The sequence below is a fragment of the Staurois parvus genome, unplaced genomic scaffold (genome assembly GCF_062004578.1).
Source record: "Staurois parvus isolate SC_StPar_1 unplaced genomic scaffold, SC_StPar_1.0 ptg000668l, whole genome shotgun sequence".
NCBI lineage: Eukaryota > Metazoa > Chordata > Amphibia > Anura > Ranidae > Staurois > Staurois parvus.
This window is the reverse complement of record NW_028318464.1, coordinates 4521302-4542490: the sequence shown is the minus strand read 5'-3', so window position 1 is coordinate 4542490 and position 21189 is coordinate 4521302. Positions and strand designations below refer to the sequence as shown.

The following is a 21189-nucleotide window of genomic DNA, read 5'->3' as shown; positions in this document are numbered from 1 at the left end:
TTTTCCTATGTTTAACCCCTTATTAACGCTTAATTTACTATAATCAGCCCAAATTAACTCCTTATTCTCCTTCTCCATTTAATAATTATTTTCCTGCTGATTTTTTTGTTCATTTCTATTTTATAAACTATTAATAATGAAAACCTTTTTTTTTTGTTTGCTGTTCGTTAATATCTTTACACCTTTACCATACACTCACCGGCCAATTTATTAGGTACACCTTGCTAGTGCCAGGAAAATATCACCCACACCATTATACCACTACCAGCCTGAACTGTTGATACAAGGCAGGATGGATCCATGCTTTCATGTTGTTTATGCCAAATTCTGACCCTACTATCTGAATGTCACAGCAACCAGTTTGCCCATTCTCCTCTGACCTCAGCAAGGCATTTCCACACAGCTGCAGCTCACTGGATATTTTCTCTTTTTCGGACCATTCTCTGTAAACCCTAGAGATGGTTGTGCATGAAAATCCCAGAAGATCAGCAGTTTTTGAAATACTTAGACCAGCTCTTCTGGCATAAACAACTATGACATGCTCAAAGTCACTTAAATCCCCTTTCTTCCCCAATCAGATGCTCAGTTTGAACTTCAGCAAGTCATCTTCACCTCATCTACATGCCTAAATGCATTGAGTTGCTGTCATGTGATTGGCTGATTAGCAGTTTGTGTTACCAAGCAATTGAATAGGTGTACCTAATAAAGTGCTTTAAAGTGTAAAGTGTAATGTTTTAAACAGAATCGTCTGACAACAATGTGAAGATTTACTCTACTATAGGCTGTGTGTACAAGTGACACCATGAAACTACATGATCAATGTACATCTTATGGAGATGAAAAACATACAAAAAAGATGCAGATGTGATCGTTTATAATGCATTTAAACATTCTAAAGCATATTTCCAACCAAAATCAATATTTTATCGCTTGCTTGTAGAATCTATTGCATATTGTGGGGTTTGGGGGAGCTCCTAGACTGGGATCAACTTAGAACGTTTAGGAATGAAGACTACTAACTGTTGCTGCTGCACTCTTCTTGTTTACCTGTGTGCACAGGATTGGGACTCCTTTCTTGTCATGCATACTTTAAAGTGTATCGAAACCCAAACCTATTTTGGATACAATGGTGAGGGGTAGAACACCTGTCAGGTCCTGGTGCTCACTGCTGTCCCCAGAACAAAGAGTGAGGGGGAATCCAAAAGTTTGAATGTCATTTTATCAAAATTCCAGCTAAGTTACTTTTGTGGGGTTTTTTTTACTGTTCAGGTCACAGTGAATGGACAGTTCCTGTTAGAATATCACCACCGTGTGTCTTTTCAAACCATCCAGTCCCTTAGCGTTAATGGTGACGTCAACCTCAGCTGTGTCAACTTTCATCCATCATCATCATCATTTGTAAGTACCACCAGTGCTTCAATGTTATAAAATCTGTACTGAAAGAAGTATGGAGCTGTTGGTACTAAGCTCCTTTTGAAAATGCTAATGTCCTGGCTGTCTTTGGTGTATCATGTTCTGATTCACTGATCCAGAGCAAGCTAACATAATTAAAAGCTGGAAGTCTCAATCTGATTACCTGTTCCTAATTAATGGTTCATTAAGTATTGAAGCTATTGGAACATTACTGCATCCTGACAACTAGTATTTTCAGAAGGTAAAGTCAGCAATTGTAGCGTCAACATTTTCCCATTCAGTACAGGTTTCCTTTCAAGGACAACTTCACTTTTAGTAAAATTGTCTTTTTAAGACTCCCATACACACAGTGAAGCCCAGGTAATAAAATTTACCAGACAATCCTTCTCCTGAGATCTTCACTGTACAGCCCTGTTCTCCCTGTACAGCCTTTGCAGTGAACATTCCTGGCCATGTCCAGCTACTACTGTACAAGTGTGCCGCTTGCCTACATTATTTCAATGGATTGTGTTTGGATAGCTTGGGGCTGCCATGAATACAGACCAGCATTGAAATGATTAGAGTGAGTGTTGCACAGGAGTAGGAGCTGGATGTGGGTGGGAAGGTCATAGGATAATAAGTTGCCTTATGTCCTATTTGTTCAGTTCACACCACTGTGTTGCAATAGTGTTCAATGAAATTGCAGTACTTTCTTTACTGCAACGTGTCACAATGCACTACACTGCATTACAACATGGAACAGTGAATAAACATGAATGTCATTTTGTGACATTCCAATCTATTTGAAAAAAAAAGTAACCATGTGATGCTGTGTAATTGGCTCTCCAACACTGTGTACTCCACAGCACACACCAGTGGCTGCATCACAACACGGCTGCTGGAGTGAATCAGCCAAAAAAGTGAAGTTGTTCTTCTGTGTTTTCATGTGTTTTTGCATTAAATACCACTGACATAGCTCTGCACTGGAATAACACATTAAGCCCCGATTCACACTGTATCCAACTTTGAAATCATGTGTCTTCATTTGAAGTGAACAATTTCAAAGTCGGATGGCAGTGTGACTTCAGGTGCAACTTGATAGACATCTGTGCAACTTCATGCATGTCTTACCCCAATCAGCAAATGTAGTGTAGGAGCTACTTTTCAAATCGGTGCAACTCCGATGAAGTTGGAGTCACACTGATTAGAATGGTTCCATTGCCGATCGTTGGATGCAATTTGAACTGTCAAATTGCATGACAAGTTGCATCAATGCGAACCAGGGCTTAATCTCAAAATATCATATCTTTGTCTGCATCTCTGGTTAAGGAGTTCTGCCACATAAACTGAATTCTGACAAGCTTGACAGGAAAACCGCATTTCAGATAATTTACTCAGATATGGATGGTGACCAAGATAGCTTCCTCTAGATAGCCAAGAGTTTGTGAAATCATGAGAACGTAAATTGTTGTATTCTTTCCAGGAACATATTCATAGATCAGCATCAGAAAATGCACCTTTGAGGGATATAAAAAAACCACCATATTAAAATGAAGAGAAATCTGTTTGAAAATTACATCCCAAATTTGAATGCTTATATCCACCTTTGAGTATGTTTTCAGTGCAAATACAGCATTATATAGCATAGTCACAACAGGGACTAATCTATGGCATTGTGAAGTGGGGTGAAGTGGAAATGCATTCTCTTCACCCATCCACTCATGTGCAGGGTCATAAAAAATTATGGTAACTGTTTTTTTCAATATTGACAGTTACACAGAATTCTTTTACTGCTAAATTTTCACTGTCAGGCCACCTGCTCTGCAGACTGTTGGCTCAGTCACCTAGGTGTATGCAGCATTGGTCCAATATTGCATCTGTCCCTGACAACTCTAAGACTGGGAACTGAGCGATCAAAGACCGGTGATCACTTAGTTCTCATTGCTTCATGAGCAGAGAGCTGGTGAATGTCAGTCACCACTCTCTGCTCTGCCACCCACCCCCGCTCAGCCAGGTGTCAGTCTAGACATCTTTAAAGTTGGGATCTTTCCCCAGCCTGGACTGGCTGAGTGACGTGAGCTGACAGTGGGCTTTCAGCTGAAAATGGGTCACAGGAGTGCAGAATGAACTGCACTCCTGTGATCCAAGGAGATGTGCAGCCAAACAAGCTTTAAGTACTTTCCTTTGGGTACTGTCAGACCCAACCTGGACAGGGGCTTTTGGAGGGGACTAGGGGCTAGCCTTCTACCCACTGATTATGGCCCAGGGGCCTGTCACAAGTACTTAGTACCTGATAGGATTCAGTGGAATACAGAGACTGGGCAGGGTGCCTTTTGGCTAGCACTTAGCCCAACAAACAGCAATCTAATGTCACCTTTCTTAACTTTAAGTTTACCACAGAGTAACTCTCAAAATAATTTTCAGGTCTTGGGGAATCCTTGCTAAAACCAATTCTGTGAAAGTCAGTAGAAAGAATGCCTTTTACATTGGTGGTCAGTGGGAAGGATGTCCTCCTTACAGATAGCTAAAAAGATTATCAGTGTCTGCTGGTTAAGCCAAGTGGGGTTGACCCTGAAACTATGAAGGTACCATTAAATGAGAGGTGAATCAGCCACTGCTCAAGGAACTCCCAGCAACCTCTGGAGGAACCCTGGAGGTCAGTGGGAAAGATGTCCCCCTTACAGATAGCTAAAGGAATGACGCGGCTGTGCAGGTGTCAAAAGTGACAGCAGTTGTGGGGGAGAAGAACCTTGCATGCAGCCTTGTGGAGGCTATTTGGGATAGGCCCATTTACATCATGTTACATGTAACACCCTAAATAGGGATGTTACTTGCAGCATGGAGCAAAAGGTTAATCATTAAATAGATGTTTTACATCACTGTGCCTTTCCTTTTATAAGTGGAAGAAATACACTGCTACCAACATGATTAAGTATTTTTTTACGTTACATAACTGTGAAATGTATATGTCGGTCAGATGTAAGATTAAAGCTGGCTTTACAGCTATGCACTTCTGTTTTCATACATTTTTTCACATTGTTTCACATTCACTGTTTGTTTTCTTGAATTGCATGCTCAGCCTCTAGGGAGGTATTGTATTTGCAGCACGTGAAAATGCAGGTATTGTACATTTTCATGTGCTCCCATTGATTTCTATGATCCTCTTGAAGCACATCAATGAATGAAAAAGCTTGAACTATTTTCCATGACTTGCTGCAATGCACAAATGTAAACCAGACCCTTTGAAAATAAATGTGATGTCAAATAATATCATTTGATGTGTCATAAAAGGTTATTTGCCATCCATGAAAACCCATATTGAGAAACACATGAAAATTAAAGTGCATAGATGTGAAACCAGCCTAAAGCATACACTATATATTGCGAAAAGTATTGGGACATCCCTCCAAATCATTGGATTCAGGTATTCCAATCACCTCCATGACTACAGATGTATAAAATCAAGCACCTAGGCATGCAGACTGCTTCTACAAACATTTGTGAAAGAATGGATCGCTCTCAGGAGCTTACTCCATGAAATTTCCTTGCTACTGAATATTCCACAGTCAACTGTTAGTGGTATTATAACAAAGTGGAAGCAACTGGGAACAACTGCAACTCAGCCACGAAGTGGTAGGTCATGTAAAATTACAGTGCGGGGTCAATGCATGCTGAAGCACAGAGTGCACAGAAGTTGCCAACTGTTTGCAGAGTCAATAGCTAAAGACCTCCAAACTTTGTGTGGCCTTCAGATTAGCACCACAACAGTGCATAGAGAGCTTCATGGAATGGGTTTCCATGGCCGAGCAGCTGCATCCAAGCCTTACATCACTAAGTGCAATGCAAAGCGGCAGATGCAGTGGTGTAAAGTACGCCACCACCGGTCTCTAGAGCAGTGGAGACGTGTTCTCTGGAGTGATGAATTATGCTTCTGTCTGGCAATCCGATGGATGTGTCTGGGTTTGGCAATTGCCAGAACAGTACTTGCCTGACTGCATTATGCCAAGTGTAAAGTTTGGTGGAGGGGGGGGGATTATGGTGTAGGGTTGTTTTTCGGGGGTTGGGCTTGGCCCCTTAATTCCACTGAAGGGAACTCTTAATGCATCAGCATACCAGGGCATGTTGAACAATTTCATGCTACCAACTTTGTGGGAACAGTTTGGGGAAGGCCCCGTCCTTTTCCAACATGACTGCACACTAATGCACAAAGCAAAGTCCATAAAGACATGGATGGGCGAGTTTGGGGTGGAGGAACTTGATTGGCCTGCACAGATTCCTGACCTCAACCTGACAGAACACCTTTGGGATGAATTAGAGTGGAGACTGCAGGCCAGGCCTTCTTGTCCGACATCAGTGTCTAGCCTCACAAATGCGCTTCTGGAAAAATATTCCTATAGACACACTCCTAATTCTTGTGGACAGAGTTCCCAGAACAGTTGAAGTTGTTATAGCTGCAAAGGGTGGGCCAACTCAATATTGCACTCTATGGACTAAGACTGGGATGTCATTAAAGTTCACATGCGTGTAAAAGCTGGCGTCCCAATACTTTTGGTAATATAGTGTATCTCCAGCTAATTATACAGATGAAACACATACAGAAGAAATGTTTCCTGCCAATAATGCAGACAAAATTGTGATCCAACCACCCCTGAAATACTGTCTAGCCATTTAAAAAAAATGATGGTGACAATACCTATCTGAAGCCTGTAGTCCTGCAGACCTTGTGCCACTGCTCCACCTCTTGCCTGTTCTTTGAATCTGTAGTAACCATACCGGTGTTGCCCACTGGATCTCTCACCCTCCTATAAGCAGAGTGTGTATCACACTTCTGAACATCCATTTAAAAAGTAGATATTCTCACAGCAACCCCAACTTCAAATCTCAGATGGTATGGAATAGGGATCTTTCCTAGAACAAACAGCAACTGCCAGTGAGTAGGTGCAAATCAGCAAAACATTTACTAGGCACACATGCTGTACACACGTGGGGGGGTCAACTTACAAGCCAAAAAGATCGCCAAATGCCCCTGTGATTGTACGGATTAATATACTCTGCAATCAAGATAAAAAGCTAGCTCAAACATTATAGTTTAACAACACCTAATGACTTCCAATTATCTTCCACTAGGTAAGTCCATATACATCAAATGTCCTCTCCAAGATAAGGTTGGCAGGGTGTTGACCACTCCTGGCTGCTTATGAGGTCTTGGGATGTCCTTGACAATATTTTAGAAGTCATAGGATGAGTATTTCTTCTCAAAACATGTTTACCAGGTTTCAGACATGTCCAGATATACAGTATACCTCTAATAAGTAACGCAAACATTTGGCTGATATATCTCCAAGATGGCTGGCACTGTTACGAAACAGCAGTTGACCATGTGATTCAGCAAGCATCATCTTAAATTTCCCTACCAAGTATGTAGCAGAGCAAGAGGGAGAAAAAATTAGGTTATTATATTGGATTAATGAACATATGATTTTAAAAGAATATGCCAGATATTACAAGAAGTTTGTATATATGTCTGCTTGGAGTTGTTTTTTAAAGCTAATGGCCATTGTTTATAATTTTAGGAATATTCTGCACCACCGCCATACACTCCATGTGCAGTGAGTATGTGCCTGTGCAGTGGTAGATGCACTAACATTCTTTCTTATTGTGTACTTGTAATTTAGTAGGAAACACAATGCTGTGAAGGAGGACAGTATGGCAGAGAGTAAATATGGCCCTTTCAAAATGAAGGTTTTAGCGTATGTTGGAAGTGTTGTGTTTAAAGAGATCCTGCCCCCTGATATTTCATTTCAACAAACATTTTTTCATAAGATATGTGCAGTTAAAGGTGAATTCCAGGTATGCATATTTTTGCATAGTTAAATTGGTCCAGTTTGGTATGTGCCATACCTGGGCGATCCCTGCAAACTTGGAAATCACTCTAGTAGACTCTGCTACTACAGTGATCACCATTAGCTTCTGGGTTCCATGCTGAGCAGTTTTCTTCCTGCATAGTGAACTTGGGCACCATTCAGAGGATGATTTGCATTAATTGAGAATTAATTTTCTTAAACGCAAATTGTTTTCTGATTAGACGAAGTGGAGATTGTGACGTGAACACCCCTCCTCCTTTCCCAGTCGTAGAATGATTTGCATTCACTAAAAAAATGCATTCTCAATGTATGTAAATCATTCTCTGAATGGTGCTTGTGCCGAACATGTGACCTTCTGTGTTCACGAAGCAGCAGGGCAGCCGCTCAGCATGGGACCCCAGAATTCAGAACTGTACACTTTACGCACTCCAGAAACTCTGTATTATGTATATTATCCACCCTGGACCCCTGAATTATGAACCTTAACCACCTTGGACCCCTGCACTGCATTATGTGCATTACCCATCCTAGACCCCTGCAGGGGTACAGAGTGGGTAATGTACATAGTATACAGTATATACACTGCATCCACACTCAAACACATGCATACACACTGTATATCAGAAAGGTCAGGGGGCAGCAGATCTATATATTCTTGCACCGGTGTTGGAAGCCGGTGAATGCAGGACGCAATATGCGTGACTCAGAATATGACATAACACACGCTGCATTTTGTTTACATCTCTAGAATAAGGATTCCAGAGGTGTAATGATTCCGGTAATATCCCGGAAGTCAGCCTGTCAGATTTTTTACATGTGATTACTGACGGTGGCTTTAGCTGCTAGCAGTAATCATTGTGTTCTGTCTGTCAGGATGGCTCCCCGCTAGCAGAACACAATAGCCCTGTTAGAGGGATTCCCCCATCAATACAGTTAATGGTGGAAGGAAAGAAAATCGAATCATCTATGGCTTGCTTTACTCCTCTACAGCCCAGTCTGCTTCTATACTCATGGAAAAAGTTGGGCTCCGCAGGTTCAGTTGTACTGGTGGTGAAACCTAATGTTATTAGGAGAATTTAACATCATTCTTCCAACATACATCCATTTCTTATTGACTGAGTAAAAAGAAAAGCAAGAACAATGTCTTATTTCTATACACAATTTGGCTCTGCATATTGCTTGCCAAAAATAAATACAGGTACACTTTAAGCCATTAACCCTCACTGTTGGCACTTTTAACAGACAACACTTGCTTAGGTGAAGGTCACTTTTATTGTATTGGAACATACTTCTTTACTGTGACACTTATGCTTTTGCAGTTAGGTTTTGGCTGGTAAATCTGGACTGCTTATGCGGTGCTGCGGTAGACATGCTTATTGCTTTCTCAGCTTATTAATATTTTAATATATACATTATTGGAAATAGTGAAGGAGCAATTATAGACTAAACACACAGTTTAAAGTATGTCTAAACCCATAATATAACACTTTATATATTGCAGATTTCCAGTCCTTAGATGTGGAAGGCTGCATTTTTAAAAAAAAACTTTTTTAGGCTTCTTCTTTCATTTTTTACTTGGGGATTTTGCCAGTAACATTTCCCATTCTAGCATGACAACACTCATTTATCTATCTGTGTCAGAGCAAAAAGAACAGGCCAGGAATGCTGGACTCTCCCCCTGTCCTCATGTATAAAATGTAGCTGGATGGGCTTCTGTAATCCTCAGAACAATGTAGCACAAGCAGAGAGCATTGGAAGTTATCAACTGACAACATTTTGGGTGAGATTGATAGATATTTTTTGAATGGTACAATCTGATACAATCCCATGCCCTCTGTATGACTCCCTTCTCTCCATAGACTGCAGTGTCTAAATGCAGCCTACCACCTGTCACCCCATTATCATGTTAAAATGCAACCTTGGCCACAAGAAGATTACTAATATGCCAGTCCTGCTACAAGACATAGGCAGCCATGTAAAAGGTGTGACAACAGACATGTATAAAAACTCTTGATATAATAGAAACGTTGGCAGCTTTCTTTTACATTATGCTTACACAACTTATTTAAAGCGGAGTTCCAGCCTTTTTTTTTTCTCCCCTGAAAGACAATGGTCTCCCTTTTCACAGTCCGTTTTGGCTATATATATATATATATATATATATATATATATATAGTCATGCCTTCAGCATATGTTTATGTGATGTCCATTGTTAATTTATTATGCTATGGAATGTAAGGTAAAGTGTAATTTCTCCATTTAGTGGCTCTTTTGTATAATTACAGTTTTACAGAATATTTCCTGTAGATACACATTTTGTTGCTTAAAAGCCACGTAGTTTTCCCATCATCCTATGGTCTTTACCATGAGGTCTTAGAGACATTTCCTAGCAGCCATCTTACATCTCCTCCAGAGGACTCCACACTTATTCAGCTGCAGTTCTGTTGTCAGCCTAACGTAAACATCGCCAGTATGTTTAAAACCCTTTCTCTAGCTAGACTAGTGTGTCAGGACTGTATATTTTGTATATTGTATACACTGATTGAATGTTATTTCTTTCATTTGTAGTTTTACTCTAACTTCCCTGCAATAAAAGTTGAAAAGAGGGCCTAGCGCCTGCATCAATGAGTTGTTAAGGGAGAAGGGTTATCTGTCTGTCTAATTATACCTCAACCACGTATAGTGAGGGCATAACAATATATATGTATATTTTTTTCCTAAATACCTTTAATCGATAATTTCTGTCTCCACTTCCTGTCCCAGCTGCCTATGCTATTACATCATCAGGCATTCCCTAAGGCTTCTGGGATATTGGCGTCATTTATCCCAGCAGTCCTAGGGAATGCCTAATACCAAAATCTCGTGTGATTATGAGACCAGAAGTGACATGATAGCAGGGATTGCTTCACACTGCACAGGCACTAGAAAGTGCCACGCCTTCTTCACACTGCGCAGGAGAGAGAACGGGAAGTCCATGGTGGGTAGCCAGCTGCACAATTTCCTGAAAGAATGTCTGAGCGGGCTTCAGGTGCCCACACTTAAGATGACAGCATTCACAATATGAGGGTGCAGTAAGTAATTTTATTTTTTTATAAGGAAAGCAAAGGATTACAAGTACAGGTGATCTCAACTTGCATTGCCTAAGCTGCCACTCTCATGTGGGTGCCTTTAGAAAAAAATTAAATGACTGAAACTCTGCTTTAACAAATAACATGAGCTGCCATGTGTTGTAATGTAAAGACAAATTAATTGTTGGCATGATATAGTATGTGAACAGATAATACATTTGCCTTTACAAGCTTTGAATCATGGAGCTTAACAGCTAGCTTGCTTGCTAACATTGCATTACATAACCTGATTCTTTGTGATACCCTCCCTCCTAATATTAACTGACTTTATTATGCTTCCTCTTATAGGCTCCACCAATGTATGGAGCACCCATGGTAAGTCTGGAAAGCTTTACTAACAAAACTTTGAGATGAATAGGAAAATAAATAATAGAGAGAGAAAGAGCAATGGGTAACAGTAATCATATTCATTATATCATGCAACATCATTTTCCAAATAACATTGGTATATCCCCGTAGAGCTGTGTCAGTAAGATCTGTAATCCTTGCTATCAAACTCACAGAAACGTTAAACAAAGTCCCAGAAAAGCTGTAAGTAGGGTCTTCAAAAAGTAGTGAAAATAAAAGACCAAAACCATCACCCAGGAGTACAGAGAGTACCATCTTTAACTCTGGTTCTTATTGAAAACCTTTTTCAAACTTCAGCTGTCCCAGAAATTTGATTTTTGCAAGTCACCAGACTTGTTGATGCCATTCAGGTCTGGCGTTTATCTGCTCAGTAGTTCTGTATTACGGAAGGCCAGTAAAATATGCATGTCCCATAACTAGAACTTCTGGGATTTTCAATTAGTTACCAGTGGAAATGAAGGAAGAGTATGTGCACTGGAGGGTGCCTGTTATATAGCAGAGGAATTCAGGGGGAACTTATTTTAGTACAAATGAGCTTTTAATGATGAATACCATGATATACAGATACTTTGAACTTTTATCTTATGTCTAGGTTATTGGAGAGTATCTAACATGCAAATTAAAAACTATAGATCCCTGCCCATCCCTTTCAGTATATGGAGATGCAAATGGAAACACTGATAACAGCAAATTAAATTAAATTACTGGCTGATAAAGGATAAATCTATTAATAAATTGACGTACTGGGGAGTTCTGTATTCAAACACATCGCTGACTTTAAAGAGTAGTATAAAACTTGCAGCCAAAATAACATGGACCACAATTTCAGCTATAGTCCACATTTTGATTTTAGTCTTTTTATGATGCTTTTACTTAAAGCATATCCAAAGCCAAAATTTTCTTTTTACATTGGGTTGTGTAGGAAATGGTAAAACCCTTAAAAGGATAAGTTCACCTTTTGTAACATGTAACACCCTTATTCAGGGTGTAACATGTAACATGTTACGGTTTCAGCAGCCCCTCCCCAATCCACATTGTAACAGTGGGCTGGGGATCCTCTCCCCGCACCCGCTGTCACAATTAAAAAAAAAACTCAGTCTTGCGGGGCTCTGCTCACCCGGCCGCTTCATTCATTCACAGAATTTTGTGAATGAGAGAACTACAACTGCCATCAGCCATTGCAGGTGATGGCTTGTAGTTCTCAATGAACTACCAGGGCACCAATGATTGCTCTTGTAGTTCAGTGATGCTTCCTGTCATTCAGTAACCACCTGCCTATACAATGTACGGGCAGACAGCTACAATGACAGTCTGGAGGAGCCTGATACCGCACCTACGATCTGCTCATCATACAATGCTTTACAGGCTATTAAAAAAAAATAATAAATTAACCTTTTTTTTTTAACCTGCAAAAAGATGTGCATTTATTTTTATTTATTTATTTTTTACAAAGGTCAACTTTATTCTTTAATTTTTTTTTCTGTTTTTTTTTTTTATTTTTTCCTGTTTGTGTTGTCAGCATCAAAAGAGGAAAAAAATGCATCTGTCATATAGGTCTATGAACTTAAAATCTGCTTTTTTGGTCAGAAAACAAAAATAAACAGGCTTTTTCAACTTCTGTTCAAACAAAGCTGAAACAGCTTCTTGTCAGCACAATACAGAGTTTTCAAACAGAAGCCAAAATGTGCTTAGCTTCAGCACAGATTCAAACCCCAAAAACCAGGCTCACCAACCAAGAAAGTTTCAGTCATGCAAGTCTTCAAGTGAGATTTAAGCTCCACACAGGTCTTCTCTCTTCAGACACCAAAAACCCATCTCTCCTGGTTATAAAACAGGGCTGTAGGGCAACTAACTGTCCTCTACAATTATCCCCCATTTCAATCCTTCCCCAGGCTGATGCTCCACAGTGCACACAAACAAAATTTTCCCAGCACACTTACCCACTAGCCTGCAAAAAAACAAATTTGACCCTGTCTAACAATTCATGTCAAAGATAGAGAGTTTAGTTACACACATTTACAAATATATGTGTAAGCCACAGTGCCTACGCCCAGGCTAGTCTGTAAAATGCAGTCCTAACTCTATAGAATTGAGAGTCTCCAAATTGGATCACTATAGCAGTGGATTAATTAACTCCTTCCTGCCAGCCACACACACATTATATATATATATATGGCCTCTCAGCCACAAATTAAAAAAATAAATAAATAAAAATTGATCCTAATAGTTCTTATCAAAGACAGGTTTTATTTACACACATTTGCAAATACACTGCTCAAAACAATTAAAGGGACGCTTTGAAAACACATCAGATCTTAATGGGTAAAAATATAATGCTGGATATCTATACTGATATGAACTGGGTAATGTGCCAGGAACGTAAGGATGCCTTATCGTTTGTTGGAAATGAAAATTATCAACTTACAGAGGACTGAATTCAAAGACAACCCGGAAATCACAGTGAAAAAAATGATGCAGCAGGCTAGTCCATTTTGCTGAAATTTCATTGCAGCAACTCAAAATGACACTCAGATTGTATGGCTCCCACGTGCTTGTATGCATGCCTGTCAACATTGGGGCATGCTCCTGAGATGACAGATGGTGTTCTGGGGTATTTCCTTCCAGATCTGGACCAGGGCATTGTAGCGTAGGGTCTGACCAGCGTAGTGTTTGACAATGTGTCAAGGATTTCATCCCGATACCTAATGGCAATCAGGGTGCCATTGTCTAGCCTGTAGGAGGTCTGTGTGACCCTCCATGGATATGCCTCCTCAGACCATCACTGACCCACCACCAAAACGGTCATGTTGAACAACGTTACAGGTATCATAACATTCTCCACGGCTTCTCCAGACCCTTTCACGTCTGTCACATGTGCTCCGGTGAACCTGCTCTCATCTGTGAAAAGCACAGGGTGCCAGTGGTGGACCTGCCAAATTTTGGTGGTCAATGGCAAATGCCAATTGAGCTCTATGCTGCCGGGCAGTGAGCACAGGGCCTACAAGAGAACATCAGGCCCTCAGGCCCCCTTCATGAAGTCTGTTTCTGATTGTTTGGTCAGAGACATTCACACCAGTGGCCTGCTGGAGGTCATTTTGTATGGCTCTGGCAGTGCTCATCCTGTTCCTCCTTGCACAAAGGAGCAGATACCAGTCCTGCTTATGGCTAAGGACCTTCTACGGCCCTATCCAGCTCTCCTACAGTAACTGCCTGTCTCCTGGAATCTCCTCCATGCTCTTGAGACTGTGCTGGGAGACAAAGCAAACCTTCTGGCAATAGCACGTATTGATGTGCCATCCTGGAAAAGTTGGGCTGCCTGTGCAAACTATGTAGGGTCTAGGTATCGCTTCATGCTACCAGTAGTGACACTGACCCTAGCCAAATGCAAAACTAGTGAAAAACAGTCAGAAAAGATGGAGTAGGGAAAAAATGGCAGTGGCCTCCACCTGTAAAACTGTTCCTGTTTTGGGGGTCATCTCATTGTTGCCCATCTAGTGCACCAGTTGTTAATTTCATTAACACCAACGCAGCTGAAACGGATTAACAACCCCCTCTGCTACTTAACTGTCCAGATAAATAGCCCAGGAGTTTAATTGACTTGATGCTATACTCTGATTAAAAAGTGTTCCTTTAATTTTTTTGAGCAGTGTATATGTGTAAGCAGCAGTGCCTACTCAAGGCTCCTCTGTATATTGCGGTCCTAACATTATACTTTTGAAAGTCTCCAAATTGGAGCATTTATAGATACAGTCAGGTCCATAAATATTGGGACATCAACAGAATTCTAACATTTTTGGCTCTATACACCACCACAATGGATTTTAAATGAAACGAACAAGATGTGTTTAACTACAGACTGTTAGCTTTAATTTGAGGGTATTTACATCCAAATCAGGTGAACGGTGTAGGAATTACAACAGTTTGCATATGTGCCTTCCACTTGTTAAGGGACCAAAAGTAATGGGACAATTGGCTTCTCAGCTGTTCCATGGCCAGGTGTGTGTTATTCCCTCATTATCCCAATTACAATGAGCAGATAAAAGGTCCAGAGTTCATTTCAAGTGTGCTATTTGCATTTGGAATCTGTTGCTGTCAACTCTCAAGATGAGATCCAAAGAGGTGTCACTATCAGTGAAGCAAGCCATTATTAGGCTGAAAAAACAAAACAAACCCATCAGAGAGATAGCAAAAAAAACATTAGGCGTGGCCAAAACAACTGTTTGGAACATTCTTAAAAAGAAGGAACACATCGGTGAGCTCAGCAACACCAAAAGACCCGGAAGACCACGGAAAACAACTGTGGTGGATGACCGAAGAATTCTTTCCCTGGTGAAGAAAACACCATTCACAACAGTTGGCCAGATCAAGAACACTCTCCAGGAGGTAGGTGTATGTGTGTCAAAGTCAACAATCAAGAGAAGACTTCACTAGAGTGAATACAGAGGGTTCACCACAAGATGGCGTGGGCATGTATGGCTGCCAATGGAACTGGTTCTCTTGTATTTATTGATAATGTGACTGCTGACAAAAGCAGCAGGATGAATTCTGAAGTGTTTCGGGCAATATTATCTGCTCATATTCAGCCAAATGCTTCAGAACTCATTGGACGCCTCTTCACAGTGCAGATGGACAATGACCCAAAGCATACTGCAAAAGCAACCAAAGAGTTTTTTAAGGGAAAGAAGTGGAATGTTACGCAATGGCCAAGTCAATCACCTGACCTGAATCCGATTGAGCATGCATTTCACTTGCTGAAGACAAAACTGAAGGGAAAATGCCCCAAGAACAAGCAGGAACTGAAGACAGTTGCAGTAGAGGCCTGGCAGAGCATCACCAGGGATGAAACCCAGAGTCTGGTGATGTCTATGCGTTCCAGACTTCAGGCTGTAATTGACTGCAAAGGATTTACAACCAAGTATTAAAAAGGGAAAGTTTGATTCATGATTATTATTCTGTCCCATTACTTTTGGTCCCTTAACAAGTGGGAGGCACATATGCAAACTGTTGTAATTCCTACACCATTCACCTGATTTGGATGTAAATACCCTCAAATTAAAGATGACAGTCTGCAGTTAAAGCACATCTTGTTCGTTTCATTTCAAATCCATTGTGGTGGTGTATAGAGCCAAAAATGTTAGAATTGTGTCAATTTCCCCATATTTATGGACCTGACTGTAGGTTAAGGGCAGGTGTACCTGAAGAGAGCCCACTCCTCCTTAAAAAGGCACATGGTCATTCTAGAAGCTCAGCAAGAGCACAATGGCAGATGAAGGCATCCAGTATGTCCTCGTGACTCCCCACAGTATCTTATTGGGGAGATTTCCTTGACTTCCTTTCATGAGACACAACAAGAAGTGACAGCTAAAAAATTTTAGATTTTTCCTCATGTTCAGTCCCAGAGACAGTGTGGTCAACAGGACCATTAGAGAGCGTAAATCTCCCCAGCGGGGACAGAGACAGAAGAAAAAAAATCTGACAGGGTCCAAATCCTAAAGTCCTTTCTTACGTTAACCAAAATGGAAAAATATATTTTTGTTTTAGGTATAGTTTAATGTATTGGCTAAAGAACAAATAGTTAAACATTTTGTTTGAAAGTCAAATGGTGTTGGTACTATGAATTTTGTAAGTAGCTTTAATCTCTGTAACTTTAGGTTTATTGGTAAATCTAAAATATATATGGTTTAGAACTAGACACATTATAGATGTATAAAGAGGACACCGTAAACATATTTTTTATTACATCATTTACATTTGTTCCAGGCACAAAGTTTGACTTTTGCAATGGTTGGGGCAGCCAAGGTAAGCTTCCATGTTGTCTGTAAAACAATACTGCATTTTCAAAGTGACAAAGCTAAAATTGTATAATAAGTTAATGACCATATAAGTATCCTGAGCAATTATATTCTTTGACAATAATAATATATTTTGTATATCATTTCAGCCACAGAAAGGACCTACAATGGTGCATAATCCGGTATGTTTAGGTTATTTTTCATACATACTTTGGTCATAAAGGGATGGTGTAACAAATCCCGTGATAGTTGGGGTTTTGCCCATTTCTACCAATCACGTTAGCTTTTACATACTACACGATTGTTCCATTATGGTTAAATGAGCATCTTTCTAGACTGCTGAGAAGCATATTAACAACAACTTTTGAATAAATCCCCCACAGTGGTGCATTGCCCAACTTAGGCTACAATTGAACATGCTTTCTATAAGTGCAAATTAACTTTTCAGCATAATACAGTATATATCATGTATCCATTACTAGTCAAATCACTGTTAGTCCAAGGTATGCGATTAGCATACCTACATAACATCACCTCAGCCTAAATGTCCTTACCATGAGTGCTGTACAGATATCCAACTACCCCCATAACCCAGCCAAGGATAAAAAACATTCAGTAACCATAACTAACTTCTAATAAATCTGTGACAGGTAGCTGACCAGAGAGGGTGGGAACTACTCAGCTTGAAATCCTCACATTCTGTTTATCAGCCCCTAGAACATCACAAAATAGGGTCTTAGTCCCTCCCTTTAACATTACAGCCAATCAGGCTCACCAAAATTGTAAACATTATACAAATACATAACTAACAGCATCCACTTTCATTCATTCTTCCATTGGTTAAGGCTCCCTTTCACAAAAGCTGAATAAGGCCATCATCCTCATTTTAACAAACTTATATAACTACTCCCAAAGATAGATCACATAGCATTACTTCAATTTTGGATAGATACAGTATGGTTGGGTTGTATCTGGTAGAACCCTCCTGATGAGTATTATGGAAAAGGTGGGTGGGTTTTACATTAGGTACAATAACATGGTGCAGAGCTGAGTATTCAGATACTTATACAGGGAGATCTAACTGCTGGAATCATGCAAAGAGAATAATCTGGGATAGCCGCACTCCTCAGATGCTTTTATTGAAGAAAGGGCACCGTACACATCATATCACAGGGAAAGAAAAGCAAGAGCACTTAAATCCCTTATGATTGATTAAGTGCTAGTTTAGGCACAAAACACGTTATCTCTTGCTTTCTTCCCCTGTGATGTGATGTGTACAGTGCATTTTCTTCAATAAATGCATATGAGGAGTGTGGCTGTCCCAGATTTTTCTCTTTGGATGATTAACGGCTGACTAGCTGAGCGGAATCCTCAGACTGGACAAACAGAGCAGTTTCTATAGAGGCCATAGAGGCCGAGACTATTTATTAAGTTACCCGTTGCCACAGTCTAAGGGTTTTTACTTTTTTCTTGAATTTGCCCGGTGCTCACAGTCAGAAATTACCTATGGCATTTATACCTGGGGAAGAGATTGAACAAGAAATGTACAGAGCCTTCCTTGCTGAGAGTTCAAAAATAACTACTGAGGATGAATACATTAAAATCCGATTTAAAGAACATAAAAAATTAGTTATTAAACATCTGAATCGGAAATGGGATGTATGTTTCTTGGAAGCCTACATCAAACAAAATATTATTCCTCGTGGTTTAAGTAGTAAAGTAGTACCTGCTCAACGGTTACATAATTAAAGATTTCTGAGCAAATGGAAGGCCTTGTGCATTGAACAAGGGATTAGTGGTATTAAACGGATTGTGGAAGAAAAGAAACTGCAATTGGAGGAACTCGATATAGCTATTAGGGAAAGTGTTAATCGCTTAGATCCATTTAAAACTACTGAAAGCTTTGAGAAACAAAATTAACTTAGGAAAGAAGTTGAGAGGGTACAAAAAAAATCTCAGAATACAGAAATAAACTAAGTTTAAACAAGATCTTAAAGATTGGGAAACAGGTGAGATATTTGATCTCACTATGAAAAGAGGAAGAAGTCGATCTAAAGGTAGATTTTTTTCGTTCTCATTCTAGATCAACTGGAGAAACTCCATCTAGTGAAGGTGACTCAGAGAGCCTTGGTAAATCGGTATCTTTTTTTAGATCAACGGGATGGAGGTCTACCCTCGGTAGATCAATCCCAGACAGGAAAGGGAATCCAAAAAAGAAAGGAGGAACAGATAAAAGGGAGGCAACAGGAAGGCAAGGGCAGAACAAGGAGTCAAAGAAGATAGTAGGTAGCAATCCTTGTGATCAAAAAGTCATTAATTTAACTGACGTTCCACTTAAACAGGAACATATGTTATTAAATAAAGGGATGTCCTTTTCTTCTATGACCCCCATGGATGAATTTGAGGCCTTTAAAGATGTCAACTTATTTCTAAGGAAAGTGTTTCTTAGATTGGTACATGAAAGACCTGGGATTGGTTGTGAATCTGACTCAGATACACACATGGAGGACAAAGAGGCCTTGGAAATGCTTGTTTCGCTAGCACAGGAGGGTGGATTTTGTGATCAGGAAGAAAATGATGAAATTGGCCACCTGGATGTAATTAGGAAGGTGGATTTAGCAATTAGATCCACAAAAATGCCAAAAATACACAGTAATAAAAGGATTGCAGCATTTCTAGACCTTGTGTCAGCAGATTTAAAGTGCCTTGAGTGGAAAATGCCTCTGGGTGATAATCTCACTAAGAGAGAAAGGAAGGCACTTAAAGAATTAAAAGAAGCTAAGGATATTATTAAGAGAAACGACAAGGGTGGAAATGTTTTAATATTGAAAAAACAGAGATACGTGAAATAAGTTAAACGTCAATTAGGTGACCATATTACATATCGTAAACTAGATACCATATTTTTCGCCGTATAAGACGCACTTTTTCTTCCCCAAAACTGGGGGGGAAAAGTTGGTGCGTCTTATACGACGAATAGAGAGACGCGGCCACAGCCGTAGGAAAGGCCGCGGCTTTGGCCTATCTCTGGAGCGGTCGGCCATCTTAGTACACCCGGCGGTGCGCGCTGACGTCATCACCCCCTCTGCTCGTGGATCAGCAATGGGCAAACTACGGATGTAGGCGGGGCAGCGTGACGAACTCCTCTCCTCTCACAGTCCGCCCTGAAGACCGGAACGGCGCGGGAACACGGCGAGAGGACCGCGCGGAGCAAAGGTAAGTGAATTGAGACAATATGGGGAATGAATTACTATAGGGGGGATGAATTACTATAGGGGTGATGAATTACTATATGGGGGATGAATTACTATATGTATTGGGTTCAGAATCTTTTTTTTCTAGATTTTCCTCCTTTAAAATTGGGTGCGTCTTATATTACGGAGCGTCTTATATGGCGAAAAATACGGTACTAACCCTTTTCCCATTTTGGTTAAAAAAACTTAACTTTACATTATCCCTAGGAAGAGAAGCTGCCCTACTAACTAAGAGAATATGAATATCTCAGAATTGAGGAATTTAATTTTCCTACCTTCTATATAATCCCTAAAATTCATAAGGATTTGTCTAACCCACCAGGGAGACCAATAGTCTTTGCAATTCAGGGTCCCCTAGAAAGAACAGGTAAATATATTGATCTCTTTCTTAAAGATATGGTTCCCAATTTATCCTATGTGAGAGATACCAAGGATGTCCTTGCTAAAATCCAGGATTTGGAAATTGAAGAAAATTCCATCCTTGTTGGGGTGGACGTTGAATCACTTTATATGTCCATCCCACATGAATGTGGTCTTAAATCAGCCCGTCACTTTCTGGACATTTTTTATCCAGAAATGGGTGGACAGAATGAGTTCATTATTGATCTATTGGATTTCATGTTGCATCATAATTTTTTCCAGTTCAATAATAGCTTCCATCAACAAATAAGAGGCACAAGTATGGGAGCACCTTGAGCCCCAGCGTATGCATGTCTACATATTGGGAGGAACAATTTGTGTATCGGTCACAAATGTTTCTCACTCACGTACAGATTTTGTTGAGATATATTGATGACGTGTTCCTTGTTTGGAGAGGGTCTATTGAGGATTTGAGTCGGTTCATGGACGAATTAAATCATAATGCATTGAATATTAAACTTACATTTGTCCATGACAGATGTCAAATTTCCTTTCAAGACCTTAATATTCGATTTGAGAATGGTAGATTAGTCACTAAAACCTTTAGAAAACCCACTGCGGCTAATACATTACTTGAGGCTAGAAGTCACCATCTACGTTCCCTTATTACGGGTATACCTATTGGACAGTTTCTATGGTGTCGTAAAAATTCTTCAAATAGTAATCAATTTAAAATGGAGGCACAGGATCTATATAAGAGATTTAGAGAACGTGGGTATTCTCATTCTCAGTTTAGGAAGGCAAGAAAACGAGCATATAATGTTGATAGGAAAACTTTGCTGTCCTCCAAGGAGGACAACAATGTAGATAAACAGAATCCCCAACCAGTTAGGATGATAATTCAATATGGAGCACAATGGAAGGAAGTTAAACAGGTTTTGGAAAAACATTGGAAGATTCTTTCACAGTGTCCTAAGTTAGGTAGAATTGTAGGGGATCGTCTGCAAATGGTAGCTAGAAGAGCACCAAATCTTGGTGACTTACTTATCCA

General features: G+C 40.1%; 1 protein-coding gene across 2 annotated transcripts in view; it reads left to right on the top strand.

The window, feature by feature from the left end:
• LOC149447863 (galectin-4-like) overlaps positions 1–21189 on the top strand; it is an 86724-nt gene that overhangs the window by 56232 nt on the left and 9303 nt on the right. Inside the window, exons 4-8 of one of the 2 annotated variants that reach the window (XM_089651983.1) lie at positions 1270–1398; positions 6966–7001; positions 10673–10699; positions 16493–16531; positions 16674–16706. In XM_089651983.1, the coding sequence (XP_089508109.1) occupies positions 1270–1398; positions 6966–7001; positions 10673–10699; positions 16493–16531; positions 16674–16706 (264 nt within the window). The remainder of the gene's footprint in view (positions 1–1269; positions 1399–6965; positions 7002–10672; positions 10700–16492; positions 16532–16673; positions 16707–21189) is intronic. The other variant, XM_089651984.1, reaches the window with a different exon arrangement.